Genomic DNA, 27,500 nt, shown 5'->3' on the forward strand with positions numbered 1-27,500 from the left:
CACAAGTCTGCATCTTGTACAGCAATTAACCACTAAGAAGAATATATGCAGTGTATTATTTGTTGAAACTGTACATCCGATTTGATTTGAAACTGTCTCATTGCTATCTGTTTATCAATAAAATTGAAAAAAAAATAAAAATAAATAAAATAAAATCCTACAGATACGACTGAATGAGGCTTTGGGAGGACATCTGTATGCAAAGGATAGTATCCCCTAAACCAGAAATGCATTTTGCTTCCCTATACATTATCCTTGCTGTTACTCAGTCTCCAGATTATATCTGTTATCTCTTGAAAATACCCTCTATTTTTCTATGCATGTCTATTACCTTAGTTGAATCACCTTCATCTCTTGCTCTGACTATTTTAACATCCTGTTAACTGTTCTGCTTGACTCTGGTTTCATTGTCCCTAATACTTTTTCACTGCCAACACGGTGTTATTGCCAAAAGAAAAATCTTGAATACATTAAACATCTTCATAGAAAAAAAATCAAACTTAGTATACAAGCTCATTAAAAATCTAGCCTCTTACTTTCTTGTTGTTCAGATATAATATCCAGTATGCAAAATCTCAAAGAGGGATCTATTTGGGTTCATATTTTCAGAGGTTTTAGTCCATAGTCAGCTGGCAGTAAAGTAGGCACAGCATGGAGGAGGGGCCTGAGTTGGAGGAAAGCTGCTCCTACTGTGGCAGCCAGAAAACACAGGATAAGGGGAAGAGCTCCTCATCCCATGACTCAACTCCAACCAAGGCTCACCTCCTAACAGAAATTTGACTGTAGCATCCTCATAATTCAGTCATCTTCCACAAGCCTCAAATCTGAGGCTATGACAATTTGGGGGACTGTTCTTGCTGTAAAGTATAACATTCTGGCCAGCTTATCAAAAGATTCATATGAATCTCTTTGTGAAAAATACATTTATTCTTGTTCTAGGGGTTGTCATAGACAGAACAGTTCCAGTATTACTGAAAAGTCCAATTCCAAAGTCTCCTCTGAGTCTCAAGGCAAACTCTTAGCTCTAAGCCCTGTAAAAATCAGAAAGAAGGACTGGGGAGATAGCTCGGTGGCATAAGTGCCTGCTGGGCAAGGACAGGATCCAAATTTGATTTCTGGTACCACATACCGTCCTGGCCCCAGAACTGGGTGTGTTGTTTCACACCTGTAATCTCAGCACTAGGGAGTCTCATATAGGATTACTCTGGGTCCTAACTGTGTGGCAAAATCCTGTATCAAAAAATAAATAAATAAATAAAAAGGAAGTTAAACATTGCTATGTATAATTACATACTTCTCCTCTGATCAGTACCTACATATCCCTTAAGTCCCTACATAAATTTCATGAGCAGTGATGGCATATATAAGTTCTCACAAATATGATAATTGCTTTGAGTTTCCAATGTGATAAGTTCGGCTTTAACATTGTTGTATTATTTGGTTTATTTGCTTAAGACTTTATGCTGCAGGCCCATTTGAGTAACTGCTATCTTGTAATGTTAAAATTACTTTTAGTCAAAGCTTAGGAGGGTCGCCACATTTCTGCCAGTCCATAAAAAGAAACAAAAAAAATGAATGGATAGAGTAGAATTCTGATACTACCAGGCAGAAACGTTTTTTCAGCAAGTCTATTTTCTACTCAAGAGAACATTAGTAATTAGATGTTATCCAAGTTATTTTGTCACTCTCCTGTTGGTGAGTTTTCTTTTGTTAAATTGCAACCATATCATATACTTGAACAAAAATTCATGACATCTTACTATTTGTACCCTTGTCTGAGAAGAAGGGGTCTAAAACATTTGTTTTGAGTCAAACACTAGGGACAAAACCTAGCCTCCATTTCTCTCTTCTGATTACCACCAGGCTTTCTCATGGTGACATAAGATCACTGACAATGGGGACATGCCACTGCAATTTCTCCTTTCTTTCTTAGGGCACCATGAATCAGGCTTCCAAAACATATTTTTAATAGAGGGGTATGTTCCTTTGAAAATGGTTTTGCTTGGGGACATTGTGGTTTACAACAGTATTTGGCAATTTTCTTTTTATTTGAAAACTCTACATAAGGTGACAAACATGAACACAGCCACCTTTCACACAAAAGCACAAATATGGCCATCTTTCTCACGATTGTGGCACAAACTAAGTTCATGAACCAAGGTACCACTGTACTATATATTATAATGTAATTCACTTTATATCAAAAGTTTTTTGCTATAAAGTAATCTGTTAAAATACTTCCTCATCTGTTATAGCTAGTTCCTTACTTAAAGTTACATAATTTATCTTCTGGGCATGGAAAGACCTAAACCTTTCCAAATCATGCTCTCCTGGGAATAATTTTCCAAATCTACTTGTTCTCAAAGAAGAAAGAACCATCTTATGGCCAAAAGCCAAGAGTGCCCTAAGCCTGCTTCAACAAAACAGTTTAAGTAACACCTATGGTGTTCTGAACTGAATGCTTTGCCCAAGATTGGTAGGCATACAATAGAAAGCTCATGAGTGGGTTTCTGTCGTATGCATGGTGATTTCTACAAATAAAGAAATGTCCCTTGGCATTCACTGTTACCTAGTTTTCCTTAGAAGACATGGTCAAAGTTACTTATATCACATTAACATCCAGGCCCATATTACTTCTTCTTTCTTTACCTCATCCATTGGAAATAGTAATTTAGTTTTTCCCATCATCATCTACCCTTTTCTATGAGAGAAGAAAAAGAAAAATAGGGTAAAATAAATTGCTAGGCACCCAAAGCTATTACACTCCCCAGAAGCAATGATTTGCTCTACTTGGTAGTAGAAATGATCTCTCCAAAGTACACCAGGGCATCGGACCCAATTATGTCAGCAGGACTTCAGCTAACATTGTGATACTAGAACCCTCTTTAATACTCAAAACATAAATAGCTAGACTGAGTTTAAAGTCCATATCTTTAAGCTTTTGGCTAGAGAGTACCCACAAATGAACAGAGTTGTGCATAATGTTGTGCTTTTGATTATTTTGGAAATTTCCCTGCTATTTAAAGTGAAAAACATTGAAATTGTTTAGATTTTTCACATCCTTAACCTGGTCTAAACAAAAACCTCAGTATAAGGTTGTTTTGTAGTTATGAGGAGTTTTCTTTCCTCTAGGGGTTTAGAGATGGAATAAAGTTGTTGTTTCGCTTTTACAACCTTCATAATTAAAACAACCCAGAGAAAATTAACTACATGGCTGTTATGATTTCTAGTGTATTATCAAAAATAATTATGGCACTTTACCATATGTTCTTTCCTACTTCTTACATCTTGCTTTTGGGATAAGATGAGACTTGACATCAACTAATTGCCTAGTTCTAATATACAATCTTGAACTATAGTGATTCTCTAGGGGAAAGAAAATGGCTTGATGACAATGAGATCCTAGAAATAAGAGCTCTTCAGAATTTTAACTCTATACATAATACAGACAAATTGCATAGATAAATATAACTAGATGTATATTAGTCTGTGATAAGACATTCGCCTATTTTAAGGATAGCAATGTATTCTGTTCATTTAAAGCCATTGAAAAGCATCAAAGATTTTGCTTCCGAGTTAACTGAAGAGGAACTTATAAAAAATTCATACCAAGCCTGAAAATAATTCAAGGGCTGGCCATGCCTCTCAGCATCACAGTAAATTTCTCAAACCAAACATCTTACAAATGTCCTAATGTGTTAATTATGTGGCTGTGTTACATGTGGTCAAGACAGAAGGTTTATATACTGCTTTATTTTGAACAGGTAGGGAATAATTGAAGAAGTATGGTCAATGCAGGTGCATCTGTGTTCTAGTCTTGCCTCTGCCACATAACAGCTGTGGGATTTGAGAAGTCACTTCATTGCTTTAAATTGTGACCTCCTCGATGTGAGGATAAAACAGCCTACTCCACAGAATTGTTGTAAGGGATTTCTAAAGGCTGTTAAGTATTAGTTTCCTGACCTTTAGCCCCCAACACTTCCCCCACCCCTCATTGTGGTTCGGCAAATAATAAATATATTTCAGCGTTGGAAAGACCTACCTGGTCTTCCTCAGATAAGGATAACTATCTTCAAATAGGCTTATTCTTGCACATAAAACACAGTACAAAGGCAAAAGTACCTCCAACAATGTAGAATTTTTGTATGTGGTTGTCTCTGATTTAAATGTACAATTTTGAATTTGCATACAAAGATCTTTCAGGATGATCTCCCAAAAGATGACTCGTGAAGGAAATGCTTATCCAGTTGTGATCACTGAGGCCATGTAACAATATCTGAAATAATGCTGTAGAACATTACAGCTATTTTATATAGATTTTCGATATGGTATTTAAGATCACTACATTCCCCATCACTGCAGAGAGAGAGAGACAGAGACAGAGAAACAGAGACAGAGAGAGACAGAAACAGAGAGACAGAAAGACAGAGAGACAGAGAGAGAGAGAGAGAATGGCTTAGCATATCTCAGGTCTGGTTTTATCTTCCAATCCCAGCAGTATGAAAGCATTCCATTCTGTTTTAAAGTTTTATGTGCTGAACCAGATTAATGTCAACATTAATTCTTTACTGGGTCCATGGCCTCCAGCTTTTAAAAAAATTAAAATAATGTTGCTTTCAGCAGACAGCGTCCTTTAAAATTCAAATCCTTATATTTTAGGGATGCCTATTTTGGTTGGGTGTCACCTGTACCTATATGCAATTTTGCTGTTGCTACCCTGTCATTGATGTCATTCTAACTTTTTTGGCACTACGGTGTGTATATGTGCATCTATTTGAAACACAGCATATGCAACAGTTGCTTTATTGCTGGGGATACATAATTTAAAATAACATTTCTATGTTTAGAAATCCTTTGTGAATTGTAATCAGTTGCCTGAATTCTGCCTTCCAAAGGTAGGGCAAGAGAAGGATGAAGTTGACTCACACATGCAGCTATTTCTATAACTTACAACCTCCCAGTGATGCTGGCACCCTTCCTCCTTACGACCTGTTTCTGGAGCTGCTGCTTTGTTGGGTGACACCAAAGAGCATGTCACCCAGACCTCCTGCCTCCTCTCTTGCCCTGTTGCCATGTAAAACTGAAAACAGCTGAACCAGCAAGATAGCTCAGCGGTCTAAAGTGCCTGCTTAGGCAAGCGCAGGGACCGCAGTTTGATCTCCAGCACCACGTGTTGCACCAACCCCACCCTGAGGGTGGGCTGAGCTAGCCACAAAAAAAAATACTGAAAACTGCCCTTTCAGTAATCATTCCCCAGTATGTTTTCATTGTCATACCTTTACACAGAAAGCTACAATAGACTCTTATCCTTGTACGACCGAATATAACCTCCAGGTGCTTTCAAAGCCCTCACTGGCTACTCTGTTTCCTAGGAACCTCATCTATGGACTGTCTTTGGCACTCCCTCCAGCTCCTGCCTATAGCCCTGGCCTGTTCCCTGTGCATTTTCCTTACAAGAAACATTAGTCTTCTCTGCTAGCAGGGGTGGAGTCATGGAGGAAGGATGGGAGACCAAGGGATTTAAATTTAATGAAGGCTTGCAATGGGCCAGGCTTTAGATTGGGCACTTGGATGGTCTACCTACATCACCTTATTTAATCCTTGCAAAAACTCTCTAAGGCAGATATTATTGACTCTATTTATAAATGATAAAAACAGACTTCAAAATATTTTATAATTTTCTCAAACTCACAAAAGTACTAAGTGGAAAGGAAGGTTAGACCCTAAATAGATCTCACGTTGGTTTACTTTTCCCTTTTTGTAGCCGCAATGCTCAAGGCCACTATTATCTCTTGCCTGGGTTAGCAAGCTCCTAAATGGCCTTTCCCTCTCTCTTCTGCTTCTTTTGTCTCTACAAAGTGATACAGTGACTTTTTAAAGCCTCAATCAGGCCATGTCACTACTCTGCTTTGCCGAAAAGCTGCCAGTGCTTCCTACTGTGCTTCAAATCAAATCCAGACACTTTACCATGGCTTATCAAGGTCTTGCTTTGTGGGGAGCCTCATTTCCCTCGTCTCCAGTGACCTTTCTTTGTTTCTCAATGAACACTAGCCAAGTTCTTTCCAACCACAAAGCTAGGACAAAGTTGCCTCCGTTTCACTTGAGACAATCTGTACTCTTGGATCCTCCTGCAGATAGTATCTTCTCATGCTGAAATCCCACCTAACCTTGCCCGCTTTCACAAAGACCTTTCTTGGCTACTGTCTCAAAGGAGCCTCCCTCACCACATGTGTGTCACATTACTCTCACCATCAACTGTCGTCAGCTGTTTTCAGAGCATTTTAAACTGTTGTATAGCATATTTACTACATTGCTCCCCAAACTTTGTGCCATGCTGTGAATTCAAGAATGTAGAGGTCTGCTTTTATCCCTATTACTGTAGAATTTGTCTCCTTTTACAAAAAATATTAGTGGGAGAGCAGGAAGGAAGGAGGACTACATCTTTCCTATAGTATCCTTGTTCCTGTTTTCAAAGTAATATGTTGGATAGAAAATAGACACTTAAGGCATGTTTGTGTGATTAATAAATATGCAATAAATCCAGTTGCACTGTGACAGAATAAAAAGGAACTAGAGAGAAACAAGATCCAAAAGAGAAATGATGCTTGCTATGACTTAAATGATCTCTCCAATTTAAAGAAAAAAAAAACAGTTTTAAGAATAGAATAAACCAGAGGGTCAGACAACGAGAGGTGGCATCACACACTGCTGGAGTTTGGGATTGCTTAAGGCGGTCTGACAAATGAGATTTTGCTCAGTTTCCTCCAGGGGTGATCCACCCTAGGCCAGGCATTTTTAAAGATTAGATTTTGAAATAAAGCTTTGCACCTGGGAATGTACTAAGGCAGGAGAGCATATCCCCTCTCTCTGCTGTTCTCGTACTTAAGTGTGAGAATTTTCGAATGAGACATGAAAGCAAAGACAACAAGCCCTGCAGGATAATAGTCTCTGAGGACTTTAATAACAGCCATTTTTAAAAGCAAAGCTTGTGGACTCCTAAATCCATAGCTGCTCGTTTAAGATGCATTGCGATGCAGTGGACCTGAAAACACACTCCTTATCTACCTAGAGCAACCAGGCTGCAAGCCAAACAGCAGTCCCCAAATTAACTCTTCTTTCTCATGGGATGACAACTCTGCTGGCTTTAAAAATAGTACAATGGCCACATATAGAATAGAAAAAAGTCACACCTTCAGTAAATCTATAACCAAATGTATTTTCTGATCTAGTTAAGAACCTCACGTGATAATTAGAATCCTCACAAGGCCAAGGATGTGGGTCCATTTCCTTTACATGGATATATCTCTAGAACACCTCTTAGGAAGAAAGACTTTGTTTTGTTTTACTGATTTTACTTTCTAATTCATGGAAGGCTGGTACTTTTCTAACATCCATCAAAAAGGAATCACAAAAAAGTATTACAAATTGCAGAGATACAAAATACAAGCCCAGGCTCTTTAATTGTAGCTGTTGTTACCATTTTTTTAAGATTTATTGCCAATTGCTCTTCTTCTGTTTTCATAATGGAATGTATGTGTGGATGTTTGTGTATGCACGTGTGTGCATATATATGTGTGTCTGCTCAAAACCTCAACAGTTTTGAGGGCCAGCTGGATAGCTCAGCAGATTAGAACATCTGCTTAGGCAGACGCAGGGGCAGGGCCAGGCGTTTGATCCCAAAGCATGCTGAGATGGTGATCGACACTGGGTGTGGTGGCATGCACCTGTAAACACAGAGCTTAAGAGGCTGAAAACAGGAGGATCACTATGTGTCCGATCTATGAAGTGAGACCCTGTAGAACCCATACTAAATACATTTTTAAAAAAAAAACCCTCAACAGTTTTGAGCCCGTGTTCAATGAGCAACCTTAAATATTTAACAAGGTAAAGAAATTTTGCTTTTGTATATTTGCTTTTGTTTTCAACTTCTTTGAAATAGTAACACCTTTTAAGAGCATCTGTATTGGGTAAAAGTCATTTGAATATTATACATTTTCTTTCACATATGCAATCTAAATAAAAAGATGGAAATGGCATGCAAATAGGAGGGAAATTAGCATAAAAAACAAAGGGAATAATGAGAAGATGGAAGAGAATAGCAAGGAAGGTAACAGATGAAGATCAAAGTGTGTCATATGCATAAACTATGACAAAAGGAAGTCTACTGTTCTTCACAGGTAATATCTGCTAATATAAAAGTCACTTAAAGTATTTTACATGCACTGCTTTCTGCTCACGCTGAGTATATTGAATGTAAATATCCTTTTTCTCTAGTAAACTCATTAGCATTAATTGTCCTTTTCTGTGAAGCTAGGTACTGCCTCAGATACCACTGATATATGGAGAGCTTTTAGTTTTCACGCCGGCTGACCCTAATGACCAAAGCTGCTTTCATGGCTCTCTGATTCCTTCAGATGTCACTTCTTGCTACGCTCAGCTTTGTACATAAGGATCACTTCCTTCCTGTCTTCGATTTTCTGTTTCTAACATTATAAATACATTCTTGGAAATCAGATCATCACTCTTTTTTCCTTTTAAGCTTCTTTAAGTTAGGATGGAATTATTGAGAAGTAATTAATATTCTTATAGTTATTCATATACTAACTGCTTTCAGGAAAGATTACAGATGGTATGTTTATGATGAAATTTTAAGGGAGTTTGGCCATTTATTTTTATTTGTTTTCAGTCTTTCTTTAATTTGTTTTCTCACTTCTAAGCTATACTCAAAATAGAGACATTTTTTTCATTTGTTGATTTGTTTAAATTGACAAATAATTGTATATATGTTGAGTACAATGTGATGTTTTAATTTGTACTTATAATATGAAATGAGTGAATCATGCTAATTAACAAATCAATCACTTTACATATTTGTCATTTTTGGTTAAAATATAAAATCTGTCCTTTCAGAATCTTTTAGCAATTTAAAAATGTGCTGTGCATTATTTATTATAGTCACCGTTCTATACAAGACATCACTACAGCGAGTTCCTATCCAATTGAAGCTTTGCACCCTTGCATCCATATTTTTACTTTTGCCACCTACACCTCTCTCCCAGCCCCTGCTAACCACTGCTCTGTACCCTACTTCGATGATTCAAACTTTTTAGATTCCACTTGTGAGATCGTGTGATGCTTGTCTTTCTGTGCCTGACTTATTTCCTTTAGCGGAATGTCTTCCAAAGCCACTCATGTTGTCACAAATGATTGGGCTTTCCTCTTTTACAGCTAAATTACATTCCGTTGTAAATACTAAATATGCCATATTTTCTTTATCCATTCATTTAATGATAGAAATACACTGCTTCCATATCTTGGCTATTGTGAATAATGCACAATAAATATGGGAGTATAGGTGTTTGTTCAGCACACTGACTTCATTTCCTTTAGGATATATACGCATAAGTGACATCTCTGGCTCATATGGCTGTTCTGTTTAATTTTTTGAAGAACCTCTGTACTATTTTCCATAATGTCTATATTAATTTGCTGAGTTCTTTTTTTAAAGCAAATTATTCCACATACATACAAAATATATGAATCCTCTTAGTCATGATGTTTTGGGGTAGTATCATATCCATTGGCTTGGATAAATAAAAAGATCCAGGGATGGGGCTGGCCAGATAGGTCAGCAGGCTATAGTGCCTGCTTAGGCAGATACAGGGTCCGGCGTTCAATCCCTGCATGCCATTCTGGCCTTGCCCCCAGGGCAAGCTAAGATGGTGGCTGAGACTGGATGTGGTGGCACACTATAATCCTAGTGCTTGGGAGTCTGAAAAATAGGAGGATCACTACAAGTTCAGTCTATGTAATGAGATCCTATAGTCCCTGTACTAAAATACAAAAAAAAAAAGACACCCGTAGGGGGGGAGGAAAAAAAAGATCCCAGCTCTAGAGAGGCTGAGGTTCAAAGACTACCATCAGTTTGAAATCAGCCTGGGCTACACAGTGAGTTCTAGGCTACCATGAGCTACATACAAAGACCCAGTCTCAAAAAACAAATAGATAAATAAAAGCAAAAGTACAGCGCTAACCCGTACTATCTCCTTTTTCTTCTATTAAAAATTTTGTAGCATTTCATAATCTTCTCTATTTGTTTATTACTTATAAACTCTATGGATCATTCTACTTGTTTAATGAGCTATCATCTCATATTTATCCTCTTTCTAAATAAACTTTTATTGTCAGTAGCTTTGTAAACTATCTTTGTCCTACCTATCTTAAGGGACTTACCTGTGGCCCACCTATGTCTCTCTAACTCATTGGCCATTCCAGTCAAATGGGACAATTAGGTAAGACAATTAGTCACTAGTCATAAAGCATACTCCTCCTTCCTTTACACCACGTATATGCTATTCTTCCTGCCTGGATTATCTTCTTTTCTCCACTTTTCACAGTTTCTTCTACCTTATGACTTAAGCCAAGTCCCATGACTGCAAGAAGTCTCCATTTTGGGCTGGGGAGATAACTCAGTAGAATAAGCACTTGCCTGGCAGGAGCAAGATACTGAGTTCAAACCCCGGTACCACAAAAAAAAAAAAATTAGAAAAAGAAGTCTCCATTTCTATCATTTGATTCCCATATGGATTCTCTTATAATAACAAGCTTTATATTATTAAGGACTTGTGTTCTAATTGTTGCTCAAAGAAATTTACATAAATTTGTCCATGTAAAGTCCAAAACAACCCAGCAGGTAGGTATTATTATTATTTATTTATTTATTTATTTATTTATTTTTGTGGTACTGGGGATTGAACTCAGGACCTTTCACTTGCCAGGCAGGTGCTCATTCTACTGAGCTTATCTCTCCAGCCCTTATTATTTCATATTTAGTGACATCAGAGAGATTTAAGAGTTGTCAAAGTTAAGCAGCTTATAAGGGAAAGAGAACAGAGACTGCATCCTAGCAATAGACAGTCAAATACAGCTATACTTCACCATGAGATTTCCCAGGAAGATCGAGAAAGGAGACTTAATTGAGGAATAGATTAGAGTCTCCACAAAAAAAAGAAGTGCTGGATTTGTAAAAGCCCTCCAGAAAAAAAAGAAACTCTCTACTCCTGAAGCTGCTATACTGTGAATATTCTTCCTGTCTCATGCCTGAACTTTCTTGGTACTCACCATTGACTTTTGCTCTATAATTGTACAGAGATATTTTGCTACATACTTCTTTATCTAGAGAGAAGCACATATTATTTTTCCATTTGCACCCATTTTCTCCAATTATTTTATGTTCCCTCTTATTGTAATGGATGCACCTCTGTTCGCTGCTTTAGGTCTGTTTTAATAGTCTCCATATTAAGTTCATAAAATTACTTAGACCATCAAAAATGGTGTTCCTTTTCCTTATCTCCTGGAAATGCTAGTTTAGCTGAAATTTAAGTGGGAGTGTTAGTAATAGGGAAAAATGAACAAACTAAAATGAAAATTCAGAAAGTAATGTAGCTTAGCGGTTAAGAGCACAGCCCTAGAGTTCAACTATCTGGTCTAAGTCTAGCAGCACTGTTTATTAACTGTGTGACCTTGAGTAATTTTTTCTTAAGCTCTCTGTAATTTCATTCTCTTATATGGAAAATGAAGATAATAATGATGTTTGTTCTAGGGGTTACTGGGAGGGTTAAAAGATCTAATGCACACATAGGTCTTTTGACAGTGCTTTGTTTAGAATAAATCTTATGTACTATTGCTCTTGCAGTTGTGGCTACTTCTGCTGTTTTTATTGTTTATGTAACAAAGATCTTTCCTCATTCATTAGTTACTGTTTCTCTTAAAGAATACAATTTTTAGAAAAATCAGAGTAACCACAGTAACTAAGGCTTAAAAATAAAATAAAGCTATATCTAAGAAGTCTAAGAAAATGACCCTCTGTCCAGATTTTCTACCATCTGAGAATGCCACTTGATTCTCCATACCAATATCCTGCTTTTCTATGATCTTAGGTGTAAAGTTTAATCTTCATGATATTTTTATGCAAAACTGTATTCTTTCCTTATTTACCATGTCCCTGGCTCCTCCCCACCAAGGTTCATGCTTCCTGTTTCTGCTAAAAAACTCTCCACCCCCACAGGATGCCAGATATTGAAAGAGCCTTGAATTCCTTGCTGGTATTTTACTCCTTTAGGGGGCCAACATACCTGAGTCCTACAACTCCACAACTTCTCCACCAGCCTGCCAAACAAGGAATGTGATGCTTTTGCTCATACAGATGCATCAGGTTCCATGACTTGGTGTGGCTCTTTGTTTCCTTGGCTCTTGTAGACAAAGGGATGAATCATGGATGGGAGCATTTCTGTTCCGGCAACAGAGATATTTTGTCATATGGAGACCTTTTCAGTGTAAACATGCTTCTGTTTCCAGGTGGTCCTGGATGCCTGCTTGCAAAAATGAAAAGTGAAAAGGGTAGTCAGGATTTCATTTTTCAGTCAGAACAAATCAATCCATGTGGGTAAATAGTTTATCAAAAATCAGTCATGATTCCTTTCTATGTGCTTCTCCCTTAAGAGTTGTTTGTTCTCTCTTAGTATCATTGTTCTGTCTTCCGTCATTGTTCAGCTTCAGGAAATGTCTTTTACATCCCATGCTCTACCGCAAATCTGTTGGTAGAGACAGCCTGAGATTTTCTAGTCAGGAGAGCAGGACCCATTTCCCAATTCTAACGTTGACTAGCAAGGCAGTAAAAGATCTCTGAACCTCTCATATACAAAACACAGAAAATGTGACATACTTCACAGAACCATGGGAAGGACAAAGTAGGTGGCACATATTCAGCATTCTCTAAAGCCCTTTACTCTACATCTGGCATTTGTTTCTGTAAACCAGTATCACAACATAGAAAACTGACACTGGCATAATTATTACCTTCCTGCCAATGGTAACTTCTTTTCCTAACACCCTTCTTCAGCCATGCTTAAAAGGAGAAGCTTTTACTCCAGTATATAAGAGGTGTGGCAGGAAATTCTCATTACTATTTAGTTGATAATATAAATGAATTAAACAAAAGGCACACCCTGATTTTAAGGAAAAGACTGAACCACCACTTGACTTCCTCTTATATTGTGCATATTTCCCATGATGTTAAAACTAGACAAATAATCAGTCTTAAGTATTTATTTATCAATTCTATATTTATGTATTTGTTGATGGTATAAGGAAGATGTTTATATGCAGTGTGATATACACAGACATGATAAAGATGAAAATTAGCAAATTCATGAGTTCACATCTTGTTTATGCTTGGGAAAAACTTACAAAAAAGTGTTGATGACTTCATGTTATACATAATCTTAAAGAACAAATGATGAGGACCAGGTCTCTGCTATTAGTGTGGGTTATAGAAATTCAAATGTTCTATCATTTATATGCCTACCATGTACAATTTGATCCTATTAGTCAAATTGCTTTAGTCCCCTGGGGCTGGGGTGCAACTCATTGATAGCACATTTACCCTAGCTTTCATGATGCCCTGAATTCAATCTGCAGACCTTAAAAGAAAACAAAAAGAAAAACTTGTTTTTCTTTGAACAATTAAAATTTTTGGCTTTAATCCCCAAATTGTTCACTGTGAGGAGAAATTTTAGGTAGTGTACAAATCAAATACATGAAAAGTAAATAAAAGACAAGTGAAACAATTATGTGGAATTTCAGGCTGGTTTTTTTTTGTTTTGTCCTGAACTGTTTAGAAAAATTAACTCACTTTCCTCTTTTGCTAAAAAAAAAATGCAAATTTGTCAAGTCATGTTATTCCCTGTAGGGGGAAAATATATATATATATATATATATGATGTGTCTTTGACCAATCTTCCTTCTGCAAGATACTGAGTACTAGTTTGCAGCATATACTAGTGTCAAAATCTGGCTATAACCTTCCAGGACAAGCCTGGTTTGGGTGAGATAAAGATAGATGTTCTTAGTCTGTTTTAGTGTTTCCCTCTTCAGTTTCTGATATGGTCCTATCCATTTCTCTTCCAGTTTTCTAGTCAAGGAAAGTGAGACATGACTCTCTTTCAGAGTCTCTAGCATGAGTACTTGGACTTTCAAAAAGGGTGGCAGGAGACAATCACTGTCCACCTCCCTTACTTGCGCAAGATTCAGACTTCCGCATCATGAGCCACTGTGACTGGAAATTCGAGTCACCTCTTCAGTATATCTAACATGTTATTGCTGCCGTTTCCCCCTTTACTTTAGTAGAGTAATTTAATTCAATTTTAGAAGGAGTGAGCAACGGAGGGGAAAAAAGGAAAACTTTTCTAGTTACATAGATGAATCTAATTGTTCAGGGCTTCAGAATGAATTTTTAAACTTGTTGAACAGAAGCATACAAATCTCTCCAAGCAAGTCCGATAATGTACAAAGCCTCCATTCATTGTGTAGGCAGAAAGGAATGCTGGTACCCGGCAGCTCTCTAAGGAATGTTCCTTTGGCTTTGACTGTTCTGCTGGAAACAAGGAGGGAAACACATATATAAAATGAATTTATAATGTCTCTGGCTTGTAATGGCAAAATGATAAGAAAAGTTGGCTGTTTAATATAAACTGTCAGTTGCATATTCCAGGCCTCCTTCCTTTGAGGTCCCGCCCACGTCCACACGCCTGGCTACCGTTTAGCGAGGAGTACAAAGTGGCCGTTTATTATTATTGACTGGTAAAGCCTGTGCTCCGAAACTCATTCTGTCAACAGAATGTAAGCAAAGTTGGCATTTTAAAGCAGGGTGCTTTCAGTTTCTGGGCTTTCTCAGGATTGCTATGCAACAGGATCAATGCTGTAGTCCCCGGTTCAAGCTGAAAATGTTACACAGGAAGACATACCATGTAAAGGTCAGATTCTTCTACTATGATAATTTTTACGATCTGTGTCTATCCAAATGAAGCTGAATGCATAGCTCTTATCATAATTCTAACCAGCATCCTCCGGACTTTCCACCTGTCAAGCCTAAAATTATGATGGCTTTTAAGTAGGAAATCTTACTAATATATGTGTGATGTTGTAATGTATGGATGATTCTGTAGCATCAAGGTCAACTAGTGTGTGTTGTCAGGAAGATTCCCTTCTACGAGAGGAGAGAATGTGCTGGTGCTTTCGACCAAGGACAACCTTGTCTATTCATCTCTCTGAGCTTTTATGGTCGGAGTCAATACTATATAGATTGTTATATATGTGAAAAATAAGACTTGACTCCTATTGTAATGAGATAATTGGCAGAAGGCATATAATTTAATTTCATATCAATTTCATAGAACAATGTATTTTATCCATACATTTACAATAATTATGAAATTTGTAAAGTTATAAATATATTCCTTTGTTACTAATAATGGCAAGGAACAAATTTACTATACTTAATAAGCTGTTCACTTTTGATCTACATAGTAACATGAAGAGAATAAATTTCACCAACAGAAGCGATTTAGGGTTTATCTTCTTGTTAGTTGGCCTATTTAAAATGTCTTTTGAATCATTATTTTTTGTAGTTCTCCAAATTTACATTGACAGCTGGTTTCTTTGGTTCAGTAATTCTGTGTGTGTTCTTCCTCTTGCTGTCCTGTAGGACCTCCAAGGAGAAATTGAAGCCCATACAGATATCTATCACAACCTGGATGAAAATGGCCAAAAAATCATAAGATCCCTGGAAGGTTCTGATGAAGCGGCCCTATTACAGAGACGTTTGGATAACATGAACTTCAAGTGGAGTGAACTCCGGAAAAAGTCTCTCAATATTAGGTAGGAAAAGATTGGAGCAAAAAAAGCAAGAAATGAATTAAAATGATAAAATTTTCCTCATTTTCCTAGCACAAGCAGCTAATATCTCATATATTTATATAAATCACCCAATTTCAGAATGCTTCATTTTATTTTGAATAAATGAATCATTCATTTGCCTGGTATGGAGATGATACTTGAGGGTTCAGCTTCGATTAAAGTGGTGATGTTTTATAACCACAGGAGAGATGCATATTAAGACATTAGAGTGAATTCAAATGAGGAGCACAGCTCTCCTAATTTCATAGTTCTCTCTTGGTTTATCACAGGTTGTACAAAAGTGATCAAATTAACGGATGCTTATTATGGAATTATTTCTTTGGCATTACTCTAAATGCATATGAAAGGGCATTCTTTAAAAGCCAAAACATATTACCATTAACAGATTACAGAGGCCTTCTCCATAGCTCCAGCTGCTAAGTGGAGGGTAAAGCAAATTTTTCTTTCAATTCCTCTAAGATTGTGTGAACATCCTTTATAAGTAGACTCAGCTTTTAGCTGTCTTACACTCACATACTTTCTCCTTTGTCCCATTCTGTGCTTTAACTTCCTTTTGAGATGTTAATGAATGCATCTCCATAATCTTGCAACTCCAATTTTGCTGAGATAATTTCATGAAGGGACCAGAGAGGAGAGCTGGTCTGTGCAACACACACTGTTATCCAAAGGCTCTCAAAGTGCAGGAAGGGGAAGCCAGCCTTCCTGCTTCTAACGGACTGCTTTTTCTAAAAACATTTTGTACTTTCATCAGTGTGGATACAAAGAGTGGTTGTGGGAAGAGGTAGAAAGTGACCTATGAACTCCGTGATAGCTACGAGGGAATGCACTAAGTACTGAGAGCAGTCACTACCTCTAGGGAGCAAAGGGTACAGAAAGGAGATACTTTGACTTTGTTATGGTTCTCCCAAATTGTCCATAATTGCAGCAAATAACATACCTACTCATATAAGGAGAAGAAAACTGAGATTTTTATTAATTTAAAGGCATGCTTCTAAAAATTGAACATGAAATAATAATTACAGGAACAAACACTGATATGGCATTTGTACACACAACATAATGCCATAAGCACTTTATATTTTTTGACCCATTTCATAGGCTTAGCAAACTTATGAGTTAAATTCCATTATTATATTCCTTTTATATTTGAAGAAAATATGGCATAGCGACACTGAGTAACTTTTCTCAGGTCACTTAGTTAGCAAGGGGCAGATCCAAGATATAAACACGGGGAATCTGACTCCAGTATCTGAGCTTTTAATCATCACTTTCTTCCACAGAGTGTAAAAAAAGAAGGAAACTTTTCCAAATAAATATGTAAAAATAGCAAAGATAAGACAGAGAAGCAGATTTCTAGGAGAAGAAAATGATTTCTTTTTATTTGATGAGGCTTTTCCCCCTCCTTGAGTTCACACCCCTGCTTCCTAGATGCTCGTTTTTATCCTTCTGTTTTGTCCATGAAACTTCTTTATCAGGATACTGGTGAGGAGTTGGGGGCTACAGTAGCTGGTGGCATTTTCTACGATAGGGAGCCTCCATTAGCTCTCTACAGCTTAAACTCTTAACAGAGGTCACAGTGTGTAAGACAAAGGCCGTTTTCATAACATCTGTCATTAAAAGGAATGAAACGTGTGAGATGGAAAAGATATTGGTAGGTAAAGAAAAGAAAGTTATTCTTTTTTTGCAGGAGAGAAAAAGAAAGGTGCTATAACTGTTCGAACATCACTCAGTGCCTTTTCTCTCCTTCATGTGAACTTGATGAAATAAAAGGAGAATTGAAAGCTGCAAACAGCATGTCAGCCAAAATATGGGCTCTTCGTTCTCAGCAATTTCCCATATGCCAGCTACTGCAGTTTAATTCTTGCTGTCATTAATCAAGTAGTAAACAATTACCTTAGCTTATCTAAGGTGCTGCAAATTCGAGAAGGTAAATATTCAGATCAATGGTTTTGTCTTTTAAATAGGCCACTCTAATAATACATGATGTGTTATAAGCACTCACTTATGAAAACTAAAAGAAGCAATTCTTCACATCAAAGCAATTTAGTGACACTTGATTCAAATAAGAGTATCACTCAATCCATAGTGAATGGCAGGGTTCCACTGAGACAAGCACAGTCGAGGTAGTAATTTGGGATGATTATGAAACAGGATAGATGAACACCGGGAGGAGTTAGATACAAAATCATTAGTGGCACTAATAAGCCTGCATTGTGTAGCTCATCAGTAACTCTGATGGGGTTATTTTATTGTGAGAAGTTACAACAATTAAAAGAAAGTTCCATAGATACCCTGGAAAAACAACCCTGTTTGTCTAAATGGGAACATATAATATTAAAGAATTATAGTCATTTCACTGCTGTATGATGTGAAACCATTTATAGATTTCAAAATAAAAACCATTAATTTTATAATAATTTCCTAGCAAGACAAGGTTTCTATCACTCTTGTTCAACACATTCAGTTTTGTTATACCAATATCTCACTCAGTCAATAAATTATTGATTTATTAAACAAATACTTAAGCCAGGCATGGAGGAACACTGTAATCCCAACTACTTGGAAGGCTGAGGCAGGAGGATCACAAATTCAAGCCTTACTTAGGAAACAAGACCTTGTCTCAAAAATAAGTTAAACAGGCCGAGCATGTAGCTGAGGGGCGGAGCACTTGCCTTGCATGCATGAGGCCTTTGGTTTACTTCGCAATACCCCAAAATGAAATGAGTGCCTACTATGTAACAGGCACTCTTCCAGCAGCTGAAGGTACGAGAGTGAATAGGGTAGACCTCAGATACGAGAGTGAACAAAGCAGACCCCACAACACTGCTCCTGTCAAGCTATGCTTTCTTACTACAATCTGTTGGACTCTACTTTCTATCAACTTTGCCTGATAAGCCCTCCTAACACCTTTCTCTCTCTGTTCTTCCTCTGCCAAACTTTCTCTCTCACCAAGCAGCTTCCTACCTTTTCCTCAGCATGGATTTTCTCTGTCACGTGCATTCTGCCTCTTAACTCCATCCCTGCTTCCCAGGATTTCCTGACTCTTCCATGTGAATGTGTGTAGATGCTGGTTCTCACGCTCTTGACACCATCTCTCCTCTCAGCCTCTCCATTGTGATGCGCATTCCTTAATGAAAATTTCCTTCTGCATTCCTTTATCAGGACTTCCCAGGGCTATTCTCATTTATACTTATGGGGCTGGGTATGTAGCTCAGTGGTAGAGCACTTTCATAGAATGCAGGAAGCCCTGAATTCTAAGTTCTAACCACAGCCTTCCTCCCCACATCAGATATATTCCTTCATGAATTGCTTTCAGAGAGCTATTTTGGTGCCTCCAGCTAAATGATATGGAGATTGTTGTGCACACCTGCAATCCCAGCACTATGAGAATACCAGGAAGGAGGATAGCAAGTTCAAGTCCAACCTGGGTAATTTAATGACTTAGAGAGGCTGTCTCAAAATAAAAAATAAAAAAATGGGAGCTTCTGGCTTATAAAGTAGCTCAGTGGAAAAGCTGATTCTCCAGAACCAGTATATCTATTTCGATGAATTAAAATTCCACACAATAAACAAATCAGTAAAGTAGAATAAAAAGAGTCCCAGACCACCAGTTGAGCAACTTTGTCTCTCTTCCAGCTCTGTTACTACCTAGCATGCAATCTTTCATATACATATGTAACTCTCTTGCTTTTTTTTTTTTTTTTTTTTTTTGGTACTGGGAATCAAACTCACAACCTTGTGCTTGCCAGGCAGGTGCTGTACTATTGAGCTATATCCACAACCCCTAGCAGGTAATCTTGAGCAAGTCACTGAACTGCTCCAAGATGTCAATACTTTTCACCACTGAAATAAGAAACTTCATTAAAAATGCACATGGGCACTTCCAAGTTCCCTTGCCTTTGTGCAGTTTCATTAATCCTCCAATCATACTGTATGAACCAGGCCAAATTATTGATTTTTTTCTACCTTGATTTTCTTTTTTTAAATGATTTTCTTTTATTTTGAAGAATAAAAACAAGAGCAAGAAAAACAAAAGCAAAGACAGCAACAGGGCAGCATATAACAATACATACGTTACAGATTTTCAGAACAAGAATATCTGATTAACAGTGATTGATATCTATTTTTATCACCAAATCTGTTGCTCAGATTAACAGATATAGTTATGCAAGATGGGATATATGATTGAATATTACCACATGCTTTCAAGAATACTTAAATGGAGAAGATTAATTTAAAAGATAGGGCATAAGAGAAAGTAAGTAATATGTTTTCGAGAAACAATAATACCTTAATTGAAGTTGTAGGGGCCTGGGAGATAGCTTAGTAGAATTAGCACTTGCCTAGCAAGTATAAAGTCATGAGTTCAATTCCCAGTACTGCGAAAGAAAGAAAGAAAGAAGGAAAGAAAGAAGGAAGGAAGGAAGGAAGGAAGGAAGGAAGGAAGGAAGGAAGGAAGGAAAGAAAGAAAGAAAGAAAGAAAGAAAGAAAGAAAGAAAGAAAGAAAGAAAGAAAGAAAGAATAATTAATTGTATAGTGCTGTCTCAGAATTTAGTCCAAGAAAAATATCACTCTACCCTATTCACATTATCAAATCACATTGTATCCATTAGTTAGATGGGAAAGTAGTCAGTGATGGTTAATTATCAAACAAAACAAAAGTTTAACTGTTTTTAGTGGGAAAAAATAAAGTGAAAAACTTTTACTTCTAGATATACAACAGTTATTAATGACACCAACAAAAATCAGGATGGAGATTAGTCAAAGTATTTCTCAGCTTGGAGAGGTAACACATGCCTGTAACCTCAGCGGAAATGGGAAGATCAACATGAGTTCAAGGTCAGCCTGGCTTACATAAGTGAGTTCAAGGCAAGCCTGCACTATATAGTGAGACCCTGTCTCAAAAAAGAAAGAAAAAAGTATTTCTTATTGTAAAATATTCCATATTCAAGATCTTATATTTTATCTTAAAATATGAATGCTTTAAAAGGTAGTAAACTGAAATTATCATAAGCAATATTTATGTAAATTTCAAATTAACCCATTACTAGGTTTTTCCCCCACAATATTGTATATACTGTGAATTTTAAGAATCACGTGCCAACATAATTTCAGCAAAGCTTACAGTTTTGAGATTTTTCTATTTGGCTGAAATTTTTTAAATATTATATAAAATTTCCAGCATTAAAATTGGGTTTAGGGTTGGCCAAATAGTTCAGCAGGTTAAAGCACCTGCAAGCAGGTGTAGGGACTGGGGATTCAATCCGTGGGCCTGCTGTGCCAGCCCTGCCACTGGGGCACACTGAGAGGGAAATTGAGACTGGGCGTGATGGTGCACACCTGTAATCCCAGCTTTTGGGAGGCTGTAAACAGGCAGATCACTACAAGTCTGATCTAGTAGTGAGACCCTGAACATCCTGTAGACCCTACCCTAAAAAATACAAAAAAAATAAAAATAAATAAATAAAACTGGGTTTGGTGGCACACATCTGTAATCCCAGCATTCCAGCACTTTGGCAGCTGAGGCAGAAGGAATGCCACAAGTTTGAGGTCAGTCACAAAGTGAACCCGTGTAAAACAAAACAAAACATATTTCAACATTAATTTAGGAGGCTAAACCACTAGCATTCTGTAGTCCAGAGAGGCAATACATCTCCTAGTGAGCACTTGACTTTAAGTTAGAATAGTTTTGTTTTGTTTTTCTCCTATAGTGGAGAACAAAGAAAGAACAAAAAGCGGCAGAGGCTTTCTATAGTTGAGGAGAAAAATGCAACTTGGACTTTGAGTGTCTCTGACCTTTCTCACTCTTGGAATGTTAATTATGTTTGGAAGTTGGAATTCAAGGCCTCTCTGGGAAAAAAGATTGTTTACTTCTCTTGAGATTAATTCTCTATCTTTAAAGTCCCAAATCTCCGAGTTTATTTCTATAGTCCTTAATTATTTCTCCATTCATATTTTTCTCTCTGTATGTTTAAGTGCTCTTTTGGTACACAAGGGTACCAAAGATATACAGGGATATAGCATTATTTTTATAAAGAAAATCAAAGTGAAAAATGAATTCAATATAATGCATTTTGCTGTAAGAATATATGTCTTTCAGAGTAAGATTTTATTATAGAAGTCAAACTGGGCATCAACCAAATCACACTTGAAACATCTGTATCTAGAGAAATAACAATCACTTTATCAGCCTCTATATTTCTTAGAGTTGTGTCTCTGAAGAATTCTTTAAAGACCAAACAATACATCCCTACAGCCCTAAAGGTTCTGTATTTTACCTAAACCTTACAAATTGTGGAAATAATCCGCTTTTTAAAGATGAAAACTTGCCTTGTTAACAGCTAGTGGCCCCTAAGCTCTTGTCTTCACTAATAAAGATTAATAGAAAATGGATAGAAGCTACACATGCCCCTTCAAACTACCTCCTTTCTTTTCTGTTGAGTTGGTAGAGGAAATACAGTATACTCAATAATAACAAGCTGCCTTTTTGTTCAGCGATCAAAAAACTTTGCTGAAAACCAGTAAGGCTAGATTTCCTCATCTAAGAATGGCTTATAATTTTCATTTTCCTCGTGTAAATATGACTACTCAAGTTCTATGCTTCAGCAAAATATCTTTATACCTTTGTATGATGGTAGGCACGATTGCAAATAAGATGTTTGACCTGAAATTTCAATAATACCTCTCAGCCCTGACAACCTCTGATACATAAAAACAAAATTAAAACTGAAACTAAAACAAAGTGATCCTTTGCAAATACAAAGAATCATTTTCAGGAAAAGAGCTTCCAAACACAAACATACATTAATCATTTGGAAATATTTGGTGTATATTCATGAAAACAAAAGTAGGACAGCTTTTTCTAACACATACTTTAAAAATGTGTCTTGAAGGTACTTCATAAGCTTACCACGGTCAAAGAAAATATTTTGTGAACTCACAGTGTTTCATTACATTTAGATCTTCAAAATCCTGTCACCGAAACATGCCATCTTTGCCCTGTAGGGACCAACAAGTAACATTCAATGCATATCAAAAATACTTTAAGAAATTCTTCCTCAGACAGTGAAGACTGGTGATAATGTGCAGAACTGTGAAGGTTCTTGTTAAAAATAAAGATATTTGTTTAAAAGTACTGAAATTCTACAGGTGTAATCTAGGTGTCTGGATTTTAAATAAGCTATTCAACTTACACACACTAAAGTCTGAAAACTACACCTTCAGGTTGAGTACCTTTCTGTGCATTGCCTTTGAATCAGGAACCATTGACTGGCTTTCTCCTCTTCCTTCATCCTACAGTCTTCTGTCCTTTGCTTAAGTTTTTCTTCTTGTGTGACATCTTTCTTTTAGTACGGGAGGAAACAGTAAGGAGAATAGTCATTTGAAGTGTAGTTAATGTCACCCTGCAGTGTCCTAAGAGGTTGCTAAAGCTGAGCATTACCCATAGAACAAATTTACAGCTTCACTGACTCCTGTCACAGAAGAACTTTCAGGATATGTCAGTAAGAGACAGAAAGGGATTTATTGGGAGAAGTTTAAGGTGTTTACTGGTTCCTCAACAGAAGAGAGAAGTGCAGTGCAGCTTGGAGCTAGGAATATTTATGTTTCTGGCAGTAGGAATCTATAGTATTTGTCAACTTATAGCCTTGGTCTGGTCCTTTCCTACGGGAAAATTTACTTTACAGGATAAAAAAGGCAGTCTGTTCACAGTAAAGGAGGCCCATTTGCAAGTTAAAAGGGATGGACTGAATCTACGTGCAGGTCAAAGAGAATTATCCAGGCTTATATTGCTTCTTAAGAGAAGAGGGGAAAACAGCTTTAAATTGGCCTTGAGTAACTTTTGTGTCCTGAAGTTGAAATATTTCTTAAAAGTACAATTTTTAAATGCCAGTTTCCTTGTCTTTTTCCTGCCTGTACTTCTATCCTCACACAGGTAAGGTGACCAAACATTCTGAAACATTGTCCAACTCCACACCTTAGCAAAAGCCCCCTCACCCACATACTTGAGAGCGTTCCATGGCTTGTGCTTCCCAGTCCTGCTGTGGCTTCTGACGTAACTCTTGACTGTCCTCTGTCCATAAGTTCCAACACTCTGCCTTGCTTATGCTACTAAATTACTCTTAGACCCTTTGGAGCTGAATTCCTTAGGTCTGCTAGCTATTTTTTCTCTCTTTACGAGACACAAGGAGTTCACCAACATACTAATAATTAGACGGCACTATCTAAGCTACAATTGGGGTAGTAGCACTTCCTTGTATAAACCAAACAGCAGCTTGAGGTCTCACTGTGGGCAGCCCGCCCTTCAGCAAATCCTTCATAGGACCTCTCACCACCTCTTGTAGAGGAAATTTTGTTTCCTCCACTAGATAGAGGGAAACCAAGCACTAGGTATCTTTGTTTTCTCCCTTCCCTTTCCTTCTTTCTATAGCCCAGTGCTTCATTGGAACGTAGAGCCACTGGGTAAATATGTATTTAATTAGTGTCTCTCAGCCATTGGCTGTGTTTCCTTGTTGGGACTGCACCTCTCTCCTAATACCTTTTATAATGTCCTGCTTCACAGCCTCTTTCACCCTCAAGGGGACCACGCTGCAAATTCCAACCACCGCAGGGAATCCTTGTAACTAGTACTCATTACATATCATTAAGCAGCTAAAATCTTGTATAGGGAATTCTCATGGAAAAGGGATAACTGAAAGGCAAGAAACAGAAACATAAAAGAACTGATCTCCACACTGTATGTAGTATAATAGTGCTGCATGTACTATTATATTTAATTCACTGCACTTATTGTATGTCATGATTCATTTATTAGATATTATTAGCCTTAGGGTCTTGGAGCCATTTAATTCTCTTAACTGATAGAAAATCTTCTTCTGTGAATGTTTATATTGTTCATTCTAGAAATTGTGATGTTTTGGAGAAGTAGAAAAACAAAGGAATAGATTACTACAAGCCCATGTCTGAGGGATAACCTGGTTGTTCTGAAATTTGTTCATACAAAGTCAAGCATGTGCACACAAAATCTACACATACATAAGCAGCTTAGGAAAGTAGAAAAGCAGATTGTATTCCTTTTTTAGAATTCACTTTCTCACCTAGCAACTGACATGGTGTTCTTTTCCATGTCTGTAGCTATTTACCTAGGTCATCCTATTTAACATCACCCAGGATTCCACTGTGCTTCCATAGTGTTAAAGTTTTGAAGTTGTTTCTCCATTATAGTGATCATCAATGAGTCTGTAAATATTGGTTTTCTGTGTGTATCTTTATATGCTTTTTTAGTTACTTTCTTGGAATAAATTCCTTGAATTCAACTTTGGGGGTTTGTATTTGTACATTTTAAAGATTTTTATATGTCATCAGATTATCCCCCAAAAAATATAGAAGAATTTATTTCAGTAATTGGAACTCTTTTGGTAATTCTGTGAAGGCCAGACAGAAATTGTATTTGAAATGTCAGGCTAAGTTACCAAATGACCAAGGGAAATGTTTCTGTACCTGGCTGCTTAGCTGCAGATTTCAATCTCTGCAGCATTAGAAACTTTATTATATTTATGTTATAGGCAGCATTAATTTTTATGCATTAATATTCCTCATGTAAGTGATACGATGTAATTCCAGATTTACCTGAGGATATCTCTTTCCTAACATTGGCCTTCCGACTTTGTTTTCTGGATGGTAATTTATTTTATCAATTTAGTTTCTCATACTCAAGTGAAATGTGTATTTTATAGCACAGATCATTAATTTGTATATTCTTAAATGGTTCCTAAAGATTAACATATTTTAAATACAGTTGATGCTAAAGTGCTTAAACTCCTGCCTAAATTTTTCATGTTTGGGGAAAGCTTTCAAACCAATGTCTGCTTTTACTCTTCCACGTGAGTTGTTGTCTCAGTAAGTTTTACACAAAGGAAACAAAGCAGAATATGTTGGAACTTGGTGAAAACAAATCCCAGGTGCACAGGAATAAAGAAGGGCAGAGGAAAAGGAGAAGCAGATGGTAAGTGGAGCAGAAAAGGACAGACGCCAGACGGAAGAAGTCTATGGAAAAGGCTGGCTCGGGTGTAGAAATGGCAAAGTCAAAATGTACAGAGAGACTTTTCCATTTCTCAAAGCAGAAAGAATTTCAATGCTAGCATGAGTCACATGAATACTGAGAGGTTTTTATTAGTCATGAGGTCCAGTTTTTTTTCTACCAGAAATATTAGGTAAGAATCATTGACTGCAATTGGATGTGAAAGCAACTAGATTCCAGTATATATGTCATGCTAAAAGATCCAAATGCTGCATGTGGAGATAAACATGCAGATGAACAGATACTATCTTTCCTCCAAACTGGCTTTAGAATGCCCTCTGTATCCTTTTTATAGGCTTTAAAAGCAGGTAACCAGACTTTTCCTGGAGGCCGTTGTGTGTTCCACAAGAGGTTGAATAGTTTGGAAATAACCAACCAATGAAATGGAATTAGACCCAGCAAGTGTACCTCTAGCTATCCTAACGCAGTTGACCTCTGTTATTTTGCAGGTCTCATCTGGAAGCCAGTTCGGACCAGTGGAAGCGTCTGCACCTTTCTCTTCAGGAGCTTCTGGTGTGGCTCCAACTGAAAGATGACGAGTTAAGCCGCCAGGCACCTATCGGAGGCGATTTTCCGGCAGTGCAGAAACAGAATGATGTGCACAGGGTAGGATATTTTTAAGCCTAGTGACTCCTTTTAAATTAGTTTTGTTTCAAATTAGGTTGAATAGAAATTTTTTTATTCCCCTCAGCCAAAGGTCATTTATAAATAATCAACACCATTATTGTAAAACCATCTTCAGTAGTAATACCCTTTAAGAAATTGCCCATCTATTTGTCTATCTTTTAAGCCCTCTTATCATGGAGAATACTGAACATTTATAAAAGTAGACTGCTGTAATAAACACCACATAGCACGATAAGACATAAACGATCATCAGTTCATAGCTATTATTTCTTCAGCGCCTCCTTTGGTTTCCCCATTATTTTATTTTATTTTTTCCCCATTATTTTAAACCAAATCCCAGACATATGTCATTTTGTTCCTAAATATTTTAGGCATCATCTTTTTTTTTTTTTCAGAACTGGAGACTGAACTCAGGCCCTTGCGCTTGCCAAGGAAGTGCTTATTCCACTGAGCCATCTCCCTGGCCCCCTACAGGGATTGTCTTAAAAAGATACTTATAAAGGCTTACTTATTACAAATAACCACATTGCTGTCATAATATTTAAAAACATCATTAATTGCATTATATCAAATGTCTAATATGTTTTCAAGTTTTTATTTCTCTTATACATATCATAATGCTTAAGCATTTTCTGGGTTTATTTTATACAGACAGTTTTGTTTTATTTTTTTGACACAGGATCTTTTGGGGGAACATCAAGAATCAAACTCAGGACCTTGCACTAGCAAGGCAGGTGCTGTGTCACTGAGCTAACTCCCCGGCCCTCTGGGTTTATTTTAAATAAAATTTAAATGAGGAGACCAGGTGTGGTAGTGCAGGCCTACAATTCCAACACTGGGGAGGCCAAAAACAGAAGGATCATAAGTCTGAGTCTGAGCTGCACAGTAAGATCCTGTACTAAATACATTTTAGGGGCTGGTGAGATGGCTCAGTGGTCTAAAGCACCTACTTAGAACAAGCTGAACAAAGCACAGGGACCACGGTTCAATCCCCCAGCACCACATGCCAGCCAGCCCCGCCCCCTGGTGGGCTGAGCTG

General features: G+C 37.2%; 1 protein-coding gene across 4 annotated transcripts in view; it reads left to right on the top strand.

Moving 5' to 3' along the window:
* The window catches only part of Dmd (dystrophin), a 1,613,500-nt gene that overhangs the window by 1,158,235 nt on the left and 427,765 nt on the right, over nt 1-27,500 (top strand). For 3 of the 4 annotated variants that reach the window (XM_023715436.1, XM_023715435.1, XM_023715434.1), the window contains exons 37-38: nt 15,545-15,717; nt 26,284-26,440. In XM_023715436.1, the coding sequence (XP_023571204.1) occupies nt 15,545-15,717; nt 26,284-26,440 (330 nt within the window). Of the gene's footprint in view, nt 1-14,728; nt 14,814-15,544; nt 15,718-26,283; nt 26,441-27,500 lie in introns of those variants that run through there. The other variant, XM_023715437.1, reaches the window with a different exon arrangement.

This window comes from Octodon degus, unplaced genomic scaffold, assembly GCF_000260255.1.
Source record: "Octodon degus isolate 3935 unplaced genomic scaffold, OctDeg1.0 scaffold00041, whole genome shotgun sequence".
NCBI lineage: Eukaryota > Metazoa > Chordata > Mammalia > Rodentia > Octodontidae > Octodon > Octodon degus.